General features: G+C 34.3%; 1 protein-coding gene across 1 annotated transcript in view; it reads right to left on the reverse strand.

The window, feature by feature from the left end:
• Positions 1-23323, reverse strand: part of BLTP3B (bridge-like lipid transfer protein family member 3B) — a 110876-nt gene that overhangs the window by 58221 nt on the left and 29332 nt on the right. The window contains 7 exon segments of the mRNA XM_082349563.1: positions 475-655; positions 4961-5131; positions 7013-7153; positions 8019-8208; positions 11717-11808; positions 12962-13000; positions 14245-14407. Of these exon segments, the coding sequence (XP_082205689.1) occupies positions 475-655; positions 4961-5131; positions 7013-7153; positions 8019-8208; positions 11717-11808; positions 12962-13000; positions 14245-14407 (977 nt within the window).

The following is a 23323-nucleotide window of genomic DNA, read 5'->3' on the forward strand; positions in this document are numbered from 1 at the left end:
CAGAAAAATGTAGATAAACCATCATGCTGAAAATACATGTGCATCGCTTTTCGGCCTTTTGGCTAAGATCAAGTGAAAATACATGTGCAAATAATTATGAATTGAGTGTGGACTAAAATTTAATTTACAGACAATTTCAAAATTATGAAAAAGTTAATTCCAAGGCAAGTCTAATTTTTCATCAACCTCTAAGGATGTCAGTCGTGAAAAAAAAAATTTAATTTTACCATTAGCATTGACAGCTGACAATTAATTATGCTGAGGTACTAACTATTAAAGCAAAATAAAATTTTATACCAATATACAATGCTTAAAATTACACCTTTCATCTACATACCTCAATGAATGATAAAATTATGACTAGTTATCTTAAGAGTACAGACTACATATTGCATACAATAAACAATCCAGATGTGTAGTAAATTCTAGAAAAACCAAAAATAGTTTCAAATAGCAGCTTTTATTATTTATTACCTTTTTCTTTAGCATGAATATCATCACATATGTGTAGATCTAGATGAGAAATCACTAAATGATGGGAGGTTTCTTTAACATCAAAGTCATTGAATAGTTTCACAATTGCATCATTTAAATCAGGAGCATTTGAAGTCTGTGGTGTCTTCACTTGCTGGGTAGATGGGGCTACTGTAGAGCTCTAAAAGATTCAAAACTGCCTTAGCACTGCAAGTTAAATATTTGACATTCCCCACTCAAAAAAACTTAAATATTTTTAGTAATAAAGTCATAAAAAAAAAGCAAATACATTTTCTTTTGTATCAGTAACTCAGTTTACTAAAATATTTTCTGAATTATGTAGGAATAAAACTAAAACCTAAAAACTGGAGAACTGTAAATAGTTTGAATATGAACCCAATATGTTTTAGTAAATATTTGAATAGCTATATTTATAGCCCTTCCTGTTTTAGAAAATATATTTTTAACTATTAAAGGCAGCTTACTTAAATATTATTAGTTTTATATATTGAAAAAGAAAACAAATGTGAGCCCTGTATACAACAGCTATATACACTATTGTATGTCCTGTAGAAATAAATCATTACTTTGTAAAAGCATTGGTGATATTATTTAGTACTATACGTGTTCTCATGCCTCTTAAGAGGTGTGGTATGTGCTCTGAACTTGGATATCTGAAGAAGCCAGAAAGCAGAAAAGATTCATAACAGATTGTGAGTTCACATTCTTTTCTCCCCAAAGAGAAAAAACAGAATACTGTTGAAGTATAAAGACATCTGTGAACCTCCAACAGCCTAAAATAACTCTGCATACATAAGAATACTGTGAGATGATATGTACATGTTAGCCATAGAACTATACATGAAACTCTGGTAACAATTAACAAAATGAAAACCAGATTTTTTATTAAAAATATTTTAAAATTTTCTAATTAAGAACAGTTTATTAAAAGTATAGTTATTTACAGAAAATTAAAGTACTATATACATATAGCTTGTATACAATATACATATTCTTAATAGTAAGAACTATGGTCATACTGTAAAAGAATTTCAAAGTGTACTTGGTAAATGAGAATCTCTCAGTGAAAATGATTGGGGCCCACAGTATTTAAAGAAAAGCAAAGATGAAATATAGTTGTGAAGGCTTAAATTCTAGGGGCTCAAGTAAGCTTTTTTACTAATTAACTGTTAAACTGATTTCCATCAGAAAAATCACTTTTTCTTATGTTTTCCCCCATCTACTTTCAAAGTCTTACAGACTATTATTTATGTCTATGATGGTACTGTTTTGAAAGAAAACACTCTCCTGTATTTCTTTAATCATGTATCCTCTTTTTCATCAAGACGAATACTGATACAAATAAAAACATAAGCATTAATCTCCCTACAAACACTTTTCTTCATACTGAGGTAATTTAGGTTTTTGGATGCCATTTGTGGGGGGAAAAGTGGGCCACAATAAACTCTTTTGCCTCATGAATAATCTTAAAAAACTCTTAATTTCCAAGTTTGTAAAGCTCTCAAGTTATGAAGTTGAGCAAAGGAAAACTGTCACCTACTTCACTCTCTAATGCACTCTCTTGGTACCTCAAGTGATCAGGACATTCTGTATGATAACTAAAGTAGTGACGTGACAACTACTACCCAAGAAACTCCACAGTAATGTGAATGGTTAAGTACATCTACTATAAAATATTATGGTGTGACAAAAAATACTAATTACAAATACTAATGACATGGAAGAAAACTATAGCCATTTGCTACTACATCCTTACTAAAACTAGGGAAAAATGCAGATGCTTAGGCAAAAAATCTGTAAGGAAATACCCCAAAATGCTAACACTGGTTTTGTTATGGTGGTAGGATTACAGAATTTTGTCCTTGTTTCTAGTTTCCTAATCTGTATCTTTATCTAGCTTCCTAATCTACATTCTATTTTATATAAACATATCCACATATTGCACAAGTAAGAGCTACAGTAACATCAACACATTGTCTATTGGTCTTTAATTTCAATTACCATCTCTGTTAATGACATCCTAAGCTACATAAATCCTTATTGCAAGCCTTAACAGACTAGTGTTTATGTCTATGATGGTAATATTGTAAAATATTATCTCCTGTACTTCTTTAATTATTTTTCCCACTCCAAAATGGAACTCATTATTACCTTTTCTCAGCCTTACCTCCCCTAATCAAACCTGCTTCCTTCTGCATTTACTCTATTGGCTAATGGAATTACCAATTATTTGAAAAGTTCTCAACTCTTCTGTCTTCTTTATCCTCAACTGGTGAAAGACTCAGATATCTCTCCCCAATTTGGCTTGTTTTTTCTTCTTTCAAACCATTACCAGAGGTCCAAGTCCACCCCTCCCCTAGAATCACAATCTTCCTACTCTTCAGTCTACCCTCTATAATACCACTATGTCATACTTGACTTTTGTTTCCTATTTAAAAACTTCCACTGGCTTCTGCATGCCTATAGGAAAAGTAAACATATAATGCTCATCATGTCTAGTTGCCACTTACTTCTGCTTAAGCTCAGGCTACCTGCCTAGGAAAACTCTATTCTATGCTATGGTCCAGTATTCTGTTCATCAAACTTTTAAAATTAGGTTCCCTTGAAGAATTATGAAGACATCTTATTGGATAAATATTAATTATTGGTAGAATGATACAGGGTTCACCATCAATTCTCTGTTTGTTTTTATCATTTAAAGCTCTGGGAAACTTTGTTCACATAAATAAGTAGATTAGAATGAAATGAATTTTGTTTTAGCAATGTGACACAATTCTTTGAACTCTTTCAAGTTACATGCCAGGATTCACAAAGTGATCTATTACAAAAAATTTTTAATAGTCTAGCAGCTGACATTTATTAAACTTCCTTCAACTGTGTTGAAAGCAAAGAAGTGGGAATCACCTAATTTGTTAGTCTGTCATGGGTCATTCACTTCCAACATGGACAGCAATATTTCAAATTGCCTGTCTTATTTTCCAGAAGTTTTTGAGTTAAAACCCTCCCTTCCCCACCCCCCACCCCCAACAAATCCATCAGAGTAAGAAAGAGGATGAGTAAGAACGCCTTTCATTTGTAAAGTAGGATACTAGGATACGAGTAATTATGGAAAGGGAGAACCAGTCTGACATCTTAATACAGAACATTCTCACGTAGCCCAAATTTAAGAAAGAGTACAAATCAAAATGGAAGATGTGAAACAATTTCTTTAAAACTTGGAAAGTTGTCATATATTCACAAGGCATGTGTACCTCACTCTCAGAAATAATGCTCTAGGAACACCAAACCCCTTATCTTTATCAGAAAATACCGGGCTCTTTAACACCATCATACTTTGGCAGATTCTATTTCCTCATCCAAAATACCCTTTCCCTCACCTGGAAACTTCTACTCGTTTTTAAGACGTAATTTCATTATCCTCTTCGTGAAACCTTTCCAAACTCCCCAAGCAGTTGATTAAAACTTCTCTGTGCTTCTCTAATCTCCTCATCCCCATTTTTAATTCTGCACTCTAGCATTTACGTTGAACTGCAATGATTTGTTTTATATTTGATTCCCTATTACACTGAGATCCTTGAGGGCAGGATCAGACAATATTTATTTTTACATTCACAGCATGTAGCCCTGCACCTTATGACAAAGCAGACAGGCAGTAAACAATGTCAATTTGATAGTCACAGGAAAGCCCATGCACCAGCCAGATCACCAACAAGCTATATATCTAAGATGTAATTACTCTGTTCCTAATGAAATAATTCATAGAAGTATGATTTCACAATACCCTTTAAGTCTTTATTGGATAGATATAAAAAGTCAATCGTACTTATAAAATTATCAAAAGACGCTACACTTTGGGATTTTCAATGTCCCTTCTACAAAAATCTTCATGTCAAAGTCTCAGAATTTACTACTAGGAAAGATTAGAAAACCTTTCTCTTTTAAGAAAAAACTAGTAATGCGTCTGATTTTAAGAAAGTGATCAATAAATAGCTTCCCCCATTTTCGTCCCAGCCATCAGACAATTCTAACAGTTTTGTGTTCAACTTCAGCAATTCCCTAGGGCTTTAGTTTCCTATTTTAATATTAATCCTTACATTCTTTCCCTTGACTATAATTACCCAGGTTTTTTCCTTTTGCACTTACTTTAGTAATTTTTAAATTGTATTTTTTTAACTTCCTGAAAAGAAGTATTTATAACATTAAAATACTTTTATGTTATCAGTAACTCTGATGCCAAGCACAGACCTCCAAACAAGGTAAGCACTATATAGATAGAAATACATTTAATATATGCTTTCATATAGATACCATGTAGGTAAAACTAATATAGTAAGATATATAAGAAGATTCCTGGACTCAAAGTATTATAAAGTATTTTGCATAAAGAAAACAACCAACCATTCTGATTTTTAAACCATTTACATGTAAAGTGAAGTGTTTTTCCTATTAACATATGATAGCATACCTGTGTAGGTTCAGGAGCCATACTCTTCCTTTGTTCTGTTGATTTTTCTATTGCTTCACTAAGAGATTTTGCATATTGTACCATAGCCTTCAACTGGGAATCCGTTAAAACCCATAATAAGTCATCCAGCATTAGAACTAACTTTGTTGCAATGACATTGCAGTCCTTTAACTGTCAGGAAAAAATGATTCATAAAATTAAGCCAAGTAATTAAACTTATAATGCACTTGTATCTTTTAAAAATTTAAAATTTTTCAATGGTTTAAATATGGATCCTTCCTTATTCACCAAATATTTATTGAGTTCCTATCATATGGAAGGAATACCTCCTAGCATAGGAGATACAGCGGTAAAAAAGACTGACAGATTCCTGTACTTTAACAGGAACAAGTTATATAGGTACAAGTATTTATATAATTTAATTTTTCATTTATAGCTAATAAATCATGTAATTACCTATGTTAATTCAACCCCAGTTGACCCTTGAACAATACGGGGGTTAATGCATATAACTTATAGTCCGCCCTCTGTATCCAAGGTTCCTCCACATCCACAGATTCAACCAACCTCAGACCATGTAGTACTGTAGTATTTACTATTGAAAAATATCCACATATAAGTGGACCCATGCAGTTCAAACCTGTGTTGTTCAAGGGTCAACTGCAATTCTAGTGGAAAAAGGGGCATTAAAATTAATTAAAGGGACTTCCCTGGTGGTCCAGTGGTAAAGAATCTGCCTTACAATGAAGGGGATGCTGGTTCGATCCCTGGGCGGGGAACTAAGATCCTACATGCGTGGGGCAACTAAGCCCACGCACCACAGCTACCGGGCTCGCACGTCTCAACTAGAGCCCACGTGCCACAAACTACAGAGCCCACGTGCTCTGGAACTCACGGGCAACAAATACAGAGCCCACGCACCCTGGAGCCTGCGCGCCACAACTAGAGAAGAGAAAACCCGCATGTCACAACAAGAGAGAAGCCTGTGCGCCGCAACGAAAGATCCCACATGCCTCAACTAAGACCCGATGCAGCCAGAAATAAATAAATAATAAATAAATAAATCTTAAAAAAAAATTTAATTAAAAACTGAAATGCTATTTTAACCACATTTCACATTTTAGAATATCTGTATTAAATGTCATACTCTGAAAAATTCTTTTCAATTTAATTTAGTACAGTGATTTGTGTCTAGTACTAGAAAACATATTGCTGAGATTTTAACTGAGCCAAGTTTTTAAAAAAGTCATTACTCCCCCTCATTAAATTTCATCACAATCCACAGTGGACTCTCAAATACTGACATCCTTAAGTAGCTATCTTCCGTATTTATCTAAATTACCAGTCATACCTTAACCTTCTAAAACTAGTCGTTTTGGTTACTAATAGTGAAGACTTTACCGTTTACCCACTCCTGAGCAAGATTCAATAAGGAGAAATAAAATTATAAAACAGTTAATGTTCAATAAATATTTGGTAACTGAGAAATCTATTCAATTTATCAAAAATAAAAATCTGCGGGCTTCCCTGGTGGCACAGTGGTTAAGAATCTGCCTGCCAATGCAGGGGACATGGGTTCGAGCCCTGGTCTGGGAAGATCCCACATGCCATGGAGCAACTAAGCCCTTGTGCCACAACTACTGAAGCCTGTGCGCCTAGAGCCCATGCTCTGAAACAAGAGAAACCACCGCAATGAGAAGCCCGCGCACCACAATGAAGAGTAGCGTCCCACTCGCGGCAACTGGAGAAAGCCCACGTGCAGCAACGAAGACCCAACGCAGCCAAAAATAAATAAATTAAATAAATAATTTTTTTAAAAAGACCCTATTTCCACATAAAGTCACATTAAAAAAAAAATCTAAATATTAAACTTAGAAACCTGAAAAATGTTATCATTACACTAGATTTCTTCAAATATTGCTTGAGGCACTATATTTCCTTTTATTTTGCACTGTTTTAATATGCCAATATTTCAGCTAAAAAATAATTTTAAATTTCCCATCAATTCTAATAGTTATCACATAAATCAAAAAGGTAACCCTGTTGACTTACTCTTCTTTTAAGTGTGACTCTGATTTTTGATTGGTTGGTTATTAATCGAACAGGAGCACACATAATTTCAAGATGTGAGCTTTGGGTAGCATCTGCCTCTATTCGAATCATCTGCCAATTTATTTCCTTAAAGGTCAAAACCTAAAGAGAATATAGAGATTAGCTTCACTTACACAAAATAGAATAAGAAAAATGTAGATTTGTAAAAACAAAAAAAAAGTTATTATAAAAATGTATCTCTTCACTAATTTTCATATGACATTCTAGATCTATCCACTATGCTTTAAATTTTTTTAATTGTAGAATTCCAAATTCAGTAACACATCTTCATAATTATATTCATCATCTGTAAAGCTGTTAACAGTTTTATTCTAAGTAATTTAATTTTAATATAAAGCACAAAGAACATTTGAATTATGTAACCAAGAAGAATTTAAAAAACATATTTTAGTTATGTAAATTTAAAATTCAATTCTGAGAAGCTAAGAAGTTAAAATAGGACTCATTAACTCTGTAAGTTGAAAGATTACAGTAAAAACAATAAAATATGCACATTATATAATTAAATAATTAAAAGTAGTACAGAGAAAAGTATAAAGGGCAAAAGTAAATCTAGTAGTATGTGAATATAGGCAACCATAAAAAGTAATTATTTTAAATATACTTTTTTAAAATTTATTTATTAAAAAAAATTTTTTTTTTAACATCTTTATTGGAGAGAGTGGCATGGACATATATACACTACCAAATGTAAAACCGATAGCTACTGGGAAGCAGCCGCATAGCACAGGGAGATCAGCTTGGTGCTTTGTGACCACCTAGAGGGGTGGGATAGGGAGGGTGGGAGGGAGACCCAAGAGGGAGGAGATATGGGGATATATGTATATGTATAGCTGATTTACTTTGTTATAAAGCGGAAACTAACACACCATTGTAAATATACTTTTGTATTAATCAATGACTAAAACATTTTTTAAACAAAGAGAGAAAAGGAAAAAATCTTTACCTCTCCTCTCTGTGGATCTTGAATACGAGCAAATCTTAAATCTCCATGTTCCCAGTTCGCATTTACACTATAGATCCGTAGCTGGGAAAGTTCAAAGGATGCATTGAAGGCTTTTGCTCCAATGCGGATGACAATGGAATTTACAGAAACAGTAATTCCCTCAACTACTTTTTCAGCAAAGCCGTATTCACTGGGAAAACAAAGCAGAACAAAATATAATGCACTAAAACCAAAATAAAATCATTAGAAGTGAAAAGGTTTTGTTAATATTCTCACACAAGTACACAAACTGCCATAATAGTGTTCATTTTTGTTTAACAAAACACATTTTGGTTAAAACAATAATCTAGTCTGGTTACATGTAAGTTACAAAAAAAAAATGTTCTTCTCAAAATGATAAAAGGTTTTTAAAATTGGAAGTTACTCTCTAAATTATTATAATCACCTTCCAAAGTTGCCTATTCTCAAAAAGCATTAGTGCACACACTGGCATCAATGAAGTAAGTAAGAGGGCTAAATTCTTAACACAAAGAAGGTTGCAGAGGCCAAGTGGAATCTCATAATTTAGAAATAAGGTCAGAAAAAGTTCACATTCTCTAATTCAATTCAGCAAATATTGAGCATCTACGATGGGAACGATGCTAGGACATAAAGAAAACCAAAGTAGAGTTGTGGCATTACAGGGTTTGCAAGTTACCTGGGTAGGAAAAAAAACACATATCCTAGCAACTGAAACATGAGGCAGTCTGTAATTAAGTGTTTTTAAAAAGGAATCATCAGTACACTTGGTAGAGGAAGAAACTGTTCATAGTTAATGAGAAATATATCCAGGAAAGAAAGATGAACTTTCCTCAAGGAGGGATGAAAAGGAAGGGAAATCTTAGAATAGGGAAAAGCATGAGCAAAGACATGGAGAATAATAAAGTAAAGGTCACATTTCAAGAATGATAAGTACAGTATGACTTGAATATAGACTATCAGTATATTTTGACAGGGGGGTGGTGAAAGTTTGCCAAATTGGCACCTTACTTCAATTATGACCATTATTCCTAAATCTATATCACTATCCAGATCTCTTGCTGTAACTTCAGATGGTAAAATTCAAATGTCCACCAGATAGCTCTACCTGGCTGCCTCTCACACATTTCAAAGCCAACATGCATAAAAGTGAGGCCATCATTTTTAATGATCATGCACATTGCTCCTCTATACCTATGCTATGCTTCTTGATTTACTATCTTAATGAATAAATAAAATTACTCATCTTTTCTAAAATTTAGATGACTTATCTTTTAAATCAGGATATACTTTGTAGGTTACATGTAGATTGCATGAAATAATGCGTATGAACCACATCGCCCATCTCTGGACTCATGATACTGAAAAAGATATAACTGTTATTTATAGTATTATAAATAGCAGTATATTATTATTAATACTATTGGAAGTCTCTGAGCCTCCGTTTCATCATTTGTAAAATGAAAATCATACCTACTTCAAAAGGTTGCTGTGGTCCTTAAGTGAAATGGTATATGTGTAGTAATTTATACAGTCCTTGGCTTGACTGAGGTAATTTTGCTATAAAAAAAGGTGGTTGTCTACCTGGGGTTTAGAAAATTGAGAACTGAAGAGGAAGAGCTCATCAGCATCCTAGGGAGGAGTTGCTGTGATCCTAAGGACAAATACTGGTCACTTAGACAGAAATATTCCTGGAGTTGGAAGAATATTTCTATTAATATTATCTGAGAATACCCTTTGGAATATCCAAATCCATCTACTCTAATCTATGCACATTAAAAAGTGCTACAATTGTATTGGACGATTTACCATCAGAAGGGTGAAGGCTGACTCACTGACTAATGTCTACATGTTTCTGGTTTATGTCATCCATTATAAACTAAATTTCAGTTTACAAATGAGTCTCTTCTGAGTTTGGTTAATCTTCACATAGATGTTTATCTCCTTCTGTGAAGTGATAAAATCAAATTTCTGAACTTACGAAGTTTACTAGACCATCAATCTGTGGGAGCATTGTTAGCCTACAGGTTCTGCACAGAAGGAAGGGCCACCCTGTTAATTGTTAATTTCCCTCTATTTTAATCTCTTAGCTAGAGATAAAATCAAATAGATCAGTGTTTCCTTAAATTGCATGACTATAAAGAATTGTTGAAAATACATATTCATATTCTTGATAACCATTCTAGACCTGATGAATCATAACTTTAAAAGAGGAGCCTAAACAACTCTGAATTTCATAAGCACCCTAAATGATTGCTACAATTAGTCAAGTCTGGAAAACACAGAAATAGATTAACATACTACCATACAATATAAGGACTACCATCATGTGATTACAAAGCCAAAATTATAAAGCTTGTTGATACCATAAAAACATGAATTGGGAAGAAAACTATCAACTACACTTAGCATACAATAAGAAAATACCTAATTTCTGCCACACCTAATTAAAATAAATCATTTGTTTATAGCAACTTTCCTGATCTTCTTTTGCCCTTTTAATAGTCTTATAAACATCTCAAATTTTTCTGAGTCTAGCCAATTTTAAGATCAACTGCTCCAACCTACTCTATCTAACCTGAAATCATAATCTAAACTTTAAAATCTCAAATTGCTAGAAAATACATAAACTACAAAGAAGTTCATGTGAAAGCTCTTCTCCCCATCACTATTACATATAGTCCAAATATAAACTGTATATCTGGTAAATCTGGCCTTCAGTCAACTCTCAGCAGTGGATGGATCACCATTTGATTCCCACGTGAAAAGCCACTGATCAGACTGCAGGTATTCTCACAGAATGCATTAATAAATGGTGGCTCAACCTTGGTGAAAGAGGAGGAAAATATGAGAGTGCAAGAAAGAGAGTATGTGTGTGTATCTGTATGTGCATGTTCATTCTCAAGAAGAGTTTATCACTGGTTTTATACAGCAGCTAGAATACTGTAAATGTTCAGGGCTGCTATGTTGTACAACTTGAGGAGGCACTAATCACATTAAAATCAATGTAAACTTTTTACGTGAATAGCTGCACCATCCAAAAATAGTGCAGAAAACCTGTTTTGAGGAAATGATATATAATACAAGATCCAAATTTACTGAATGCAAAGATAAATAGGCAAGTTTTTGAAGATCTATTTTTTAAGAACTATTCTAACTTCTCAAGGCAGCTTTGTGAAATGCTCCCCATGCTCCTACTTTATTAACATCTGATTTTTATCTATCAAAATTCAATCTGTGTAAAGTGTGAGCATTCTATATTTAATGAATTTTAGAGTAATCCGAAAGGTCTATAATTTTTTAAGGCATCAACTTAACTCTTAAGAGTCATAAAAGTTCCACTGATGCATAGAACAAATGTTATACAGAGAATGTATTCAGAGACCAAGTAAGAGACTATCTGGTTTAGAATGCCTAAGCTCTTCTTTCATTTTCTGCTACTGCTCTGCATTTGATTGATCATTAGTATTTAATATCAAGGAAAGCAAGATGAATAAAAGAGGCTAAAAATCAATTCTGCTACTTTTGCAATGTATTTACTGAAACTGTAAAATGTTTGATGGGAGAAGTGACTAAAATAGAGACTGAAGTTAGGAAATTTTACTTTATGTCCCATTACTGCAGATAACGGAAAAAAAAATTCCCTTTGCCAGTCATACAGACTAATGGAAATAGCTTACCTTTGTCCTGAAGCAGTTGCAATTGGTGATGGGCCATTTGGGTTTCGTGGTTCTTCACATGTACTCATTTCCATTATTACTTTATCCAAGGACTAATAAAAATATATTAAAAATGTAAACATTAGATATTTTATTTTATGTATATTATGTAGATATTATTTAAGACTATTTTCTCTTTCATTTCTTTAGGAGCAAAGAAAACAGTAAGTAAGCAGAGTCATTTTAAATGTTTCTCTAGAGGTCTAAAAAGAGAAATACTAAAAAAAAAAGTGCTTAGTCCTTTCTCAAGGCACTTATTATCTGGTGGAAAAGCTTATTACAGGAGTATAGGAGAAAAAAACTATAAGAAGTAGCCATATACTGCTGAGATCATCAGGTTTTACAGACGTATAATCGCTAATCCAAGAGTGTACTACATTATTAATTGATAAATTAGGTTATTTATTAATAAATAGGACTAAACCACCTCTAAAAGCTTAAACCTGAGCTTTAATTAAAACCTGGGCTAAATAAAATAAATAGAACTAATCTAAAACCTGAGATTTAAGATGTGTAACTACGAAAAAATGAAATATGCAAGAAATATGAAAAAGTAAATACTCTCATAGTAAAAAACTTTCTTTCTCAGTCTAAGTTTTTTCTTGAAGGAAGATCAAATGTCCTTAGTAGTCATCACTAACACATCTCCAGTCATTCTTCATTCTCTATTTAATATTGCACTTATTATCTGAAACTGTCTTGTTTTGTTTACTTGTTCGTTGTCAGTCACCTTGTAAAAATATGTTCTCTCAGGGCAGAGGGGAGGTGCTCAGTAAGTATTTGTGGTATGAATGAATCAATAAATGACCAAGTGATCAGTTTTCCTTAAAAAGTGAAGTATATTAAAGAACGTATTATATTAGATCAGTAAAAGCAGAAACACAGAAAGTCTGGACCAAACTTTATTAAAAGAAGAATCCCATAAATAAAGTATAATATACCAATAAAAAGTTAAAAGATGCAATAAAACATACCAACTTACAATATAATATTCTAGACCTGAAAAACTTTAAAGACCCTCTCATTTTAAAGTTCAAACTTCTCATTTAAGGACTGAGAAAACTAAGTACCATCAAAATAGAATGAAAGTTAACTAGCAGAGAAGCCATGAGATTATGTTTCTATGGGACAAAATATTAATATTAGCAGAGTTGTTAGATTATATGCATATATAAGTGTTTACTTCTGAAGCAATTCAGAACTTACCAAACAGATGGGATGTGTTTTCAGTTTTGTCCATGGTATCTACAAAAGAAAATTTTTCTTTCTTTAAAATAAATCATTAAAAAAATAATGTAAAACAGTAATCGACACAGATGCTCTCTTAACATAGTGATAGACATACCAAATTATATCAGATGACTTTTTTCTTAAATTGCAAAATAATAAACTGAGCAATTCATTCATACTCTTGAAATCAGCTGCACCTATTTTATATTAAAAAAGACTACTAGCCTTATTTTCTTGGTCATCTTTTTAAATAAAAATTTGGGGTTCTCTTAATATCTTTTTTCCCCAGTTCTGAAAACACATTTTAATTTTGTAGTTGAAGAATTCCCAGCAAAGCATAATCAGTGTTTTGTTCATTTAACAATTTTTTAAATTCTAGAATTCCAACCAATCTCCTTGTAGGTATTCAAGACAAATACAAAAGTGAGACCATTAATGTTAAATGCAAGTAACGTCAAATAAATAATGTTCAAATATATCCTGCACTAAAAATGTCATATTTTTGTAGACATTTGGGTTTATGGAGGATAGAACAAAAATTAAAGGTTACCATCAAAGGATACAGCAACCTTTCCACAGTCTTTTTTTTGGAGCCCAATTTTAATTTTATGAAAAGTTAGCATGCAGTATTTCTACTGAGTAGGCTCTCAAACTCTCTAAGTAGGCTCTCAGGCTCTCTAAGCCTAATCTTTAAGAGAAGGAAATGATACGACGTACGATTAGAGCCAATGATAATAAGAAAGCTTAAGTTTTAATAAGCAGAAATAATATTAAAAGAAAACTTTAGAAACCTCAAAATAAAAAACAAATGAGGAAAAGAGACAGAATTTCAAATAAAAGTATAATGTCCAGAATAAGATAACTTATCAGTCCTTATGTGTTCATTTGAAGTAGTGTTTACTTACTACAAATTTAAATTGTCCCTTTTGACAACAAATCGTGTGAAAAAAATTTTAAATATGTACCAAATTTAACAAATTATTTTATTAGTAAAGCATCAACAATTTTATTTAGATATTAATATTAAATTTTAATAAAAATTAAAACCTATAAATTAATAAATATATATTAGCATTCAATTAAATTCAAAAGGCACACATTCATGCAATTATTTATACAAGGTATCTGTCTTTTAAAATTATGTTAATAAAAATGCTTCTTTTCAGAATTACCTAAAACAAAATATTTATTTTAAAAGATAGGGATGAAATAAATAAAATGAAAACAGAAAATGCCGTGCACAGATATCAAAGTCTCACCCTAATTGATGCTTTATTACAAAAAACTTTGTTGATAGCAAGCCATGTTGGCAAATCCAACATATTCTGGAGCACCTCTTCATCCAACTCCAAATTCTTCAGTTCACCTTCTCCTTTAAGGGTACTTAGATTTATCTTGTCAGGAGATAAATTTTTGGTAAATCTGAAAGAGAATATATATTGACATTTATTTTAGTGTTAGTTACTGTACCCCTGAGTTGTTCTTGCAAATATACAGAGCATTAAGAATGTAACAGCAGCACTAAGAAACACAAAACCACAATGATAGGCTCTACTCTAATCCATGTTTTTCAATGTGGTTTTGTTATTATTGTTTTGATCTCCCTTGTCCATAGCTCTCTTACACAAAGTCTACAGTATTTTTGGTACACATTTAAATATCTTATAACCAGATACAACCAAGCTCTAGTTCTTACTGTCTTTCAAATTTATGAATACTTAGTTAGTATCCACTATTTTTCAGGAACTATGCGAGGCTTTGAGCCATCCCCTACAACATTTTGTTCACTTCGCTACAGGCAATATCACAGAAGTGGATATTCCTATTTTGCTAACCAATCTACAAGTAAGGTAAGGAAATGAGGTGGCCCTTTAGAAGTAGTAGCAGCAGCAGCTGCCACCACTGCCATTTGTCATGCCAAGAGCTTAATGAAAGTGCCAAAAGTCACCTAGGAGACGGGACCCTGAATTCTAATTAAAGAACTCAAATTCTCTATAATGATTTAAAAAGAAAAGTTCTTAAACTCAAAAGAAAAGATTGAAAATAATAATAGTTAAAATAACAGTGAACATTTTCCAAGGGTTTATTGGATACCAAGCTCTTCTCTTTGAGTGCATGCGTTACTAATTTTCATGATAACCCATTAGGGTCAATACTATTTTCATTCCCACTTTTTTTTTTTTAATATTTATTTATTTATTTGGCTGCACCAGGTCTTAGTTATGGCAAGCGGGATCTTCATTGCTGCGTGCGGGATCTTTAGTTGCGTCGTGCGGGATCTTTTAGTTGCAGTATGCGGGCTCTTAGTTGCAGCATGTGGGATCTAGTTCCCTGACCAGGGATCGAACCTGGGCCCCCTGCGTTGGGAGTGTGGAGTCTTAACTGCCGGACCACCAGGGAAGTCCTTATTCCCACTTTTTACAAGAGTAAATATAAAGAGAAACTAACTTATTTGCCCAATGTCACAACTAATAATGATGATAATAGTAATAACAATAAATTACACATGCACTTTAAAGAACTTTCGTATATATTAATTCTTAACACAACCCTACAAAATAAAAAATTGCTAACTTTACCCAGCCTTACTTTTTCAAAAGTGAAACTATTGACAAAGTTAACTACTGGCTAACAAAGGAGTTATTACCCAGTCTTCTACCATTTTTTTGATATTAAATATTAAAGTAACAAAATGTACCGGGTTATTTACATGCCCTACACATCAACAAGAATCAATATGCATATGCTTCTGCACTGACTCTCAACCAGAATTTCTTGAGCCAGATCTTATCTGGATTCATATCTTCTCACAAAATGTCAACACATTGACTTTGTCAAGATAAAGTTCATATTTAACCCATATTTGACCAAAGATGCTGAATTGTTTCACACTTACCACCAATCATGTTTCATTAAATAATATGAAGTTTCCTGAGAGGCTGCCATTTCTAATCATATAGGAATGACCTGCCACCGCCTCAAGGCAGAATATTAGTGCAGAAGGGAGCATTCAGTAAGTACTTATTGAGGATTCACTATTCCGACACATACACTGGCAAGCAGTATACTGAAGGTTTTTGCCTTTCTGAAATGTTCAGTTTAGTTGGTGAAGAGTGAACACAGTAGGGGTTCTTAATCCAGATCTTCATTGAAATAGGGACTTTTGAGCTGATATCTAAAGGATGAGTAATAGAAGTTAACTAGGCAAGGAAAAGAAGGGGGCAGGAAAGAAAGCGTATTCCAAGTAGAGGGAATAAAACATATAAAGGTTCTGAGGCAGGAGGGAGCATGGTATAAAGTGGAAGTGAAAAAAGATCAGCATCTGGAATGTAGCAAGAGAGCCAAGGGAGCAGTAGATAACACTGGAAGGACAAAGAGAGGACTGATTACACAAGGCCTTGACTATTTTATTCATTCATTCATTCATTCAATAAATTTTAACTGATATCTATAATTTAAAAGGCACTAGGCAGGGTGGGCTTCCCTGGTGGCACAGTGGTTAAGAATCCACCTGCCAGTGCAGGGCACACGGGTTCGATCCCTGGTCCGGGAAGATCCCACATGCCACAGAGCAACAAAGCCCGTGCGCCACAACTACTGAGCCTGCGCTCTAGAGCCCACAAGCCACAGCTACTGAGCACACGTGCCTAGAGCCTGTGCTCCGCAACGAAGAGTAGCCCCCGCTCACCACAACTAGAGAAAGCCCGCGCGCAGCAATGAAGACCCAATGGAGCCAAAAATAAATAAATAAATAAAATAATTTTTTTAAATAAATAGATAAATAAAAGGCACTGGGGATTTGACAATAAACAAAATAGATAAAAGTCTCTTCCTTCATGGAGCTTAACTGGGGGGTGGAACACAGAGAATTAAGAAATAAGTTAAACATATAATAAGTCAGATTCAAAGTGAAGAGGTACTTCTTATAGTTGAAATAAGAAATACAAATTTAAGTATATTATTTAACCTCACAAATGTAAGCAATGGAAAAGCTAACAATAGTGATATAATTTATTAGGTATTGTAGGTCGGGAAAATTTGGAGTGGTTAATTTAGTAAAATCCTTACCTATCTTGGCAGAAAGTGAGTATGCAAGATCTAACACTGATACATCTAGAATGAACAGCATAAATATATAATTTAGAGCTAGTAGGGTAACAATGAGGTAAATGCGACTGCCACTGGGGAACAAGATTGGAGGGATCAGGAAAGGATGGGTTGGAGGCTTGTTGCTTTTTGTGTTCAGCCTGCTTGAATTCATTCATTCATTTATATAACAAATATTTGTTGTGTGCCAAAAATGTGCCAGACACATAAATGAAACAGATGAGTGGGGGAGACAGGGTATTTTCTAACACAACAATGCCAAAATTTGAAACTGAATATTAGGCAGCCTTGTTCTTAAAATTTTTTTATTAGGTAATTGAGGCCAACATTTTGCTCCCCTCTTCTCTTACCCTTCCTCTTACATTGTCATTCTGTAACACAAACTTTTCAGTCAGCTGGTGGCCACACCCAGTCTTGTTTTTTGGTGTTGTGGGGAACTTATGAATGGGGCAGTAAAGGAGAACTCTTACCTGTCCTACCTTTCCCCTCCAATGGCATGGCTAGGAGAGGCCCCAGGATTTCTGTGGAGGGGATTTGTGGTTGTGGAGTTCCAGGTAGCTATGAGACACTGCAGTGAGCTGAAGCAGCAAGGATGATAAGCACACTGAGCAGACTACTTTGGAGCCGGAATGAGAAAAGCTGTCTCTTCTGTATATATGCAGGTACCAGAGTAGTGCATACAGAACCACCTGGGAGCACTTAAAACACTCAATGCCCAGGCACAACCCCCTCCCTTCCCACCCTCACCACTACCAATTAAATTTAAAAGTCTCTGGCAAAGGGACCTCAGGCACATGATTTAAATCATTAACATACAGTTCACAAGCGATTTCTGCACAAATGATTGAGTTAAAAAATTAGAGCTTCAAACCACTTTTCATTCTGATATTCATAATATAAAGTCCAAGAAAGAACAACACTCACTTCCTTGACCTTATAATACATAGTTATAGTGTAAATAGAAAATGTATGGCTTTTATTTCATTAATAAGGTTAATTCTGTGGTCAAAAGGCCCCCCGCCACCAGCAAACATACTAGTTTACAGTTCTAATCTCACCTCTTACCCTCAGTGTCCCCATGCTGTTCTCCAAACATACCAGGCAAGCTCTCCTCCTTAGTATTTTTCACTGGCTGCTCCTACTGCCTGCAACACCATTTCCACCATATCCATAAGGCTAAGTCCCTCACCACCTTAGAGTCTACTCAAATATTACCTCCTCAATGAGGCTGCTGATGAAACAAAATTATTTTAAGGCAGGAAAAAAAATTTAATGTGTAATTTTCTCTGCTGTTTGAGCCACTATACCTTCTCCTTAGTGTGCATTGTGCATCTGCATTATACATTAACTAGATTCCCTAAGAAGATGTAGGAATGCCTGCACACACACACACACACACACACACACACACACACACACACACATCAATTTCCTGTTGGCACCAGCAAGGAAATTCCTTAGGAGATAGCATTCCCTCCTTAATCATGTAAGGGGTTATGATGACCCACTACTCACTTTGTTGAACTATGTAAACTGTCAATGTCACCTTGATGTTTAACCCTTTGATGTATAACCCTTTGTCTCAAAAACTTATATAACTGTGCTTTGACTTCTCATGGGCAGAACAGTCCTCAGAGCTTTCTGAAAGACTATCTCCCTAGTTATAATTTTCAGATTGGCTTGAATAAAATTTTCCATTTCTTTCTTAAAAAAAAAAATTAAGTCAGATTCTGATAACTATGGAAAAAACAAAGCAAAGTAAGATAGGAGGTGCAAGCAGAGGACCTTTTAATTTTTAAAAGAGTAGACAGGAAAAGCCTCATTAAAAAGATGACATTTGGGCAAAGATCTGAAGAAAGCCAAGGAGCTAGCTATGCAAATATCTGGAGGAAGAATGCTCTAGGCAGAGGAAAAGCTAAGGGCAAAAACTGAGGTAGGAACATGCTTGGCAGGTCTGAGGAATAGCAAGAAGGCCAATGTGAGTGGAGGAAATGAACAAGGGCAAAAATGAAAGGAGATGAGATTAGAGAAATAACAAGGGCCAGATCATGTGAGGCCTTTTAAGCCACTCTAAGGACTCTCTGGCTTTTACTCTGAGTAAAAATGAGAGTGATTGGAGATGGTTTTTGACAGGAACAGGGATTTTTAAAGGATCGCTCTATTGAGAACAGATGAAAGAAGGACAGGGACAGAAGCAGGGAGCCCAGACAGAAGGTTACTGCAATACGACAGGTAAGAGAAGATGCTGCCTTGGACCAAGATGGAACAGTAGCAAGTGGTGAGAAGGGAACAATTCTAAACATATTCTGAAGGTAAAGGCAACGGGATTTGATAATACAGATTGAACTCAAGGATGGCTCCAAGGTTTTTGATCTAAGCAAACAGAAGGATAGAACCACCATTTATTGGGGTAAAGAGACAGAGGGAGAAATAAGCTTGGGATTAAGGATCAGAATTTAGGCTTGGAATAGTTTAATTAAGAGATGCTTATTAGATATCCAAGAGGAGACACCAATTAGGTAGCTGGATATTCAAATCTCATTCAGTAGTTGCAGATACAAATTTAATAATCACCAATGTTATATATGGTATTTACAATTGCAAGATGGAGACAAAAAATGAAATGGCTCAAGGACTGTGGTCAAGGACCACTAAGAGGCCAAGTAACCAATAAAGGAGATTAAGAAGGAAGGACCAGTGAGGTAGGAGAGAAATCGTTTTTGTTTTTTTCCTTTTTTGGGTGAGAGAAAATTCAGCAGGCTTGTATGTTGACGACCATGATGCAGAGAAAAGAAAACTACTGATGGACAGACAACGGGTGGAATAAAATCCTTGATTAGAAGACAGCACATAGAGTACACAAGAAGAGGGATTGGCTTTGAACAGTTTTGATTTTGGAAAGCATATTAATACTCTATATATGCAAAAAATAAAATAAGAAAAGAATGTGAAGAGGGGAAATACCTAAAACTGAAAGCGACCTGAAACGAATGAACCTAATTGTATTAAAAAATACTGTAACCATATTCAAGGGGAAGATAGGAGGAAAGGACAGAGGGACAGATGGACAAAAACTAATCTGATTAACTCATGAATACAACATTTGACTATATATCCTTGGTGTTGGGCAAGGAGGGGTGATTAGTGGAGAAATCAGGCAACATCTTAATGGGATATGGTACAAGAATGTTCATCTCAATGATATTTACAAAAGGAAAAAAGTGAAAGCACCTAAATGTCCATAATAATTCCTTTAATTATGATACATTATGCCTACATATATATCAAGCAATACGTGTTTAGAATTATATAAAGAAATGGTTATACTATAGTGCCTGGTGAAAATTCAAGGTTCAAAATTATATACTGTGATTTCAATTATGCAAAAGTGGAAGATGGAAAGATTAAAATGTTATTCACAAGAAATTCTATCTTCAATTTAGTTCATACCAAAGGGACAACATGTGCAAGGAACGTGGACCTTAATTAAAGTCAGACAAACAAATCTGAATTCTAGCTTAGCCACCTACTGTGACACCCCTCTGCCTCAATTTCCTCATCTGTAAAATGGAGAAAATAATACCAACTCAAAAAATTTTAGTGAGGATTAAAGATAATATGTAAAGTATCTGATACAAAACAGATAATTAAGAGTTCTCTTTCTCCTGACCTGCTTTTTATTGAGTTTAAATTATGAAGGCATTGATTATAGTTTTAACAGGAGCAATATCAAAAGTTCAAGTTTGGGGGGACTTCCCTGGTGGCACAGTGGATAAGACTCTGTGCTCCCAGTGCAGGGGGCCCAGGTTCGATCTCTGGTCAGAGAACTAGATCCCACGTGCATGCCGCAACTAAGAGTTTGCATACCGCAACTAAGAATTTGCATGCCACAACTAAGCAGCCCATGTGCAAGGAACCAGCAAGCTGCAATTAAGGAGCCCTGGAGCCGCAACTAAGAAGCCTGCCTGCTGCAACTAAGACCCAGCGCAACCAAATAAATAAATAAATAAATATTTTTAAAAATAAATTAAAAAAAAAAAGTTCACGCTCCAGAATTCCCTTGTAGTCCAGTGGTTAGGACTCTGCACTTTCACCACCGAGGGTGCGGGATCAATCCCTGCTCAGGAAGTAAGATCCCTCAAGGGGTGCAGCCAAAAAAACCCCAAAAAGTTCAAGCTTATCCAAATAGGACTTTTAAATGGCAGAGCTGTGGAGCTAATCTTGAAAACATATTACTACTGCTCATCTATTAAAATATTTTAAAGAGGAAACTGAAGATGTATTGGTAACTGTCACATCCACAGCTATTAGAAAGTTGGTTTCTTATACTGGGTAGGCCATGGACATATCAAATTATTTATCTTCTATTATTCATACATGAGGCTTTCATTTAACATGTATTTCAGTTTCACACAAATATTTCCCAAACATTTATTAATATAATTATGTTCCTTCCAAAAACAGAGACAGGAGGATGGTTTTTCAGTCACATTTGTTAACTTAATTGATAGAGGAAAAGCACACTTTCAATAAGTGTACACTAGGTAAACAAAGGGAAGAAAACCCACAAAATAACATTAAGGCATGGACTAGCTATGTGTCTACCTATGCTTTGTCCAAGTGTTGCTATAGGCTCTTTGGACTAAATTGCCATGTGAAATCTCCAGATAACTGTATTATTCTACTAAATATTATAATTGAGAAGGGTTATGATACTGGGCCTGATCCTAAAGAGAATAAATTATTATCTGAAGTAAACCTCTTCAGTTCACTAAAGACTCATATAAAGCTCTAAAAATTATATAAACATTTTAAAACAAACTTTTAAAAAAATGGTAGAAATCTAGGTCAATGAATTAAACTTCTAAATAATTAATTATTTGGTGGAGCTAGGAGTGGGGTGGGAGAATGGAAGCATGAAATCTATATAAAACCAAAGTAGACATGTTAAAGACTCAAAATGAGGATAAAAAAGAAAGCTGGTTGACTTGAATATGTCAAAGTCATAACAACTGTACAGAAGAAAGTCGTAACACATAATAAAGATAAAATTGGCACAATTCTTACTGAATTTTTTATTTTTAAAATTCAGAACACACAATAATATTCCATTACTATGTACATTATGGCATGTAAAGAGGTTTATTTTAAAATAAACATGTGTTCTTTATTTTAACATTAGTATTATATGAAATAAATTCTAATGTGGATGGATATATTTTATTGGTTAACTATATTTTTAACAATGTAACAATTTTAAAGCTACCTTAAAGCATGCAAACAGGCTTCCATTTTTCCAAAATCTTCTTTAATTACATGTAATACATGAAAATAAATTTACTAGGTTTTTCATTAGTAACAACAAAATAGCTAAGTAGAAGAATAAAATTTCCAGGCAAATGGAAAGGAAAGGTTTGATTTAGATTACACATTTTACAGTTAATACATAATTAGAGTCTAAATTATGTGCACAGCACTGTACAAGGTAAATACTTAGGGCAAAACAAAGTAAGTCAGTCCATATAATCAAGATTTATAATTTGCTTACGGGAACACAGCACAAATGCACGAAAAGTCAAGAATCGCAGCTCTGCAAGAAGAAAAATGCCGCTTAATACTTAACCTCTCGTGGATGGACCTAGAGTCTGTCATACAGAGTGAATTAAGTCAGAAAGAGAAAAACAAGTACTGTAGGCTAACACATATATATGGAATCTAAAAAAAATAAATTAAAAAAAATGGTTCTGTAGAACCTAGGGGCAGGACAGGAATAAAGACGCAGACGTAGAGAATGGACTTGAAGACATGGGGAGAGGAAAAGGTAAGCTGGGACGAAGTGAGAGAGTGGCATGGACATATATACACTCCCAAATGTAAAACAGATAGCTAGTGGGAAGCAGCCGCATAGCACAGGGAGATCAGCTTGGTGCTTTGTGACCACCTAGAGGGGTGGGATAGGGAGGGTGGGAGGGAGACCAAGAGGGAGGGGTATCGGGATATATGCATATGTATAACTGATTCACTTTGTTATATAGCAGAAACTAACACAATAATGTAAAGCAATTATACTCCAATAAAGATGTTAAAAAAAAAATTACACCCCCTCCAAAAAAAAATACTTAACCTCTCAGACTTCCCTGGTGGCACAGCAGTTAAGAATCTGCCTGCTAATGCAGGGGACACAGGTTTGATCCCTGGTCCAGGAACATCCCACATGCCGCAGAGCAACTA

This window comes from Balaenoptera borealis, assembly GCF_965194805.1.
Source record: "Balaenoptera borealis genome assembly, chromosome: 13".
NCBI lineage: Eukaryota > Metazoa > Chordata > Mammalia > Artiodactyla > Balaenopteridae > Balaenoptera > Balaenoptera borealis.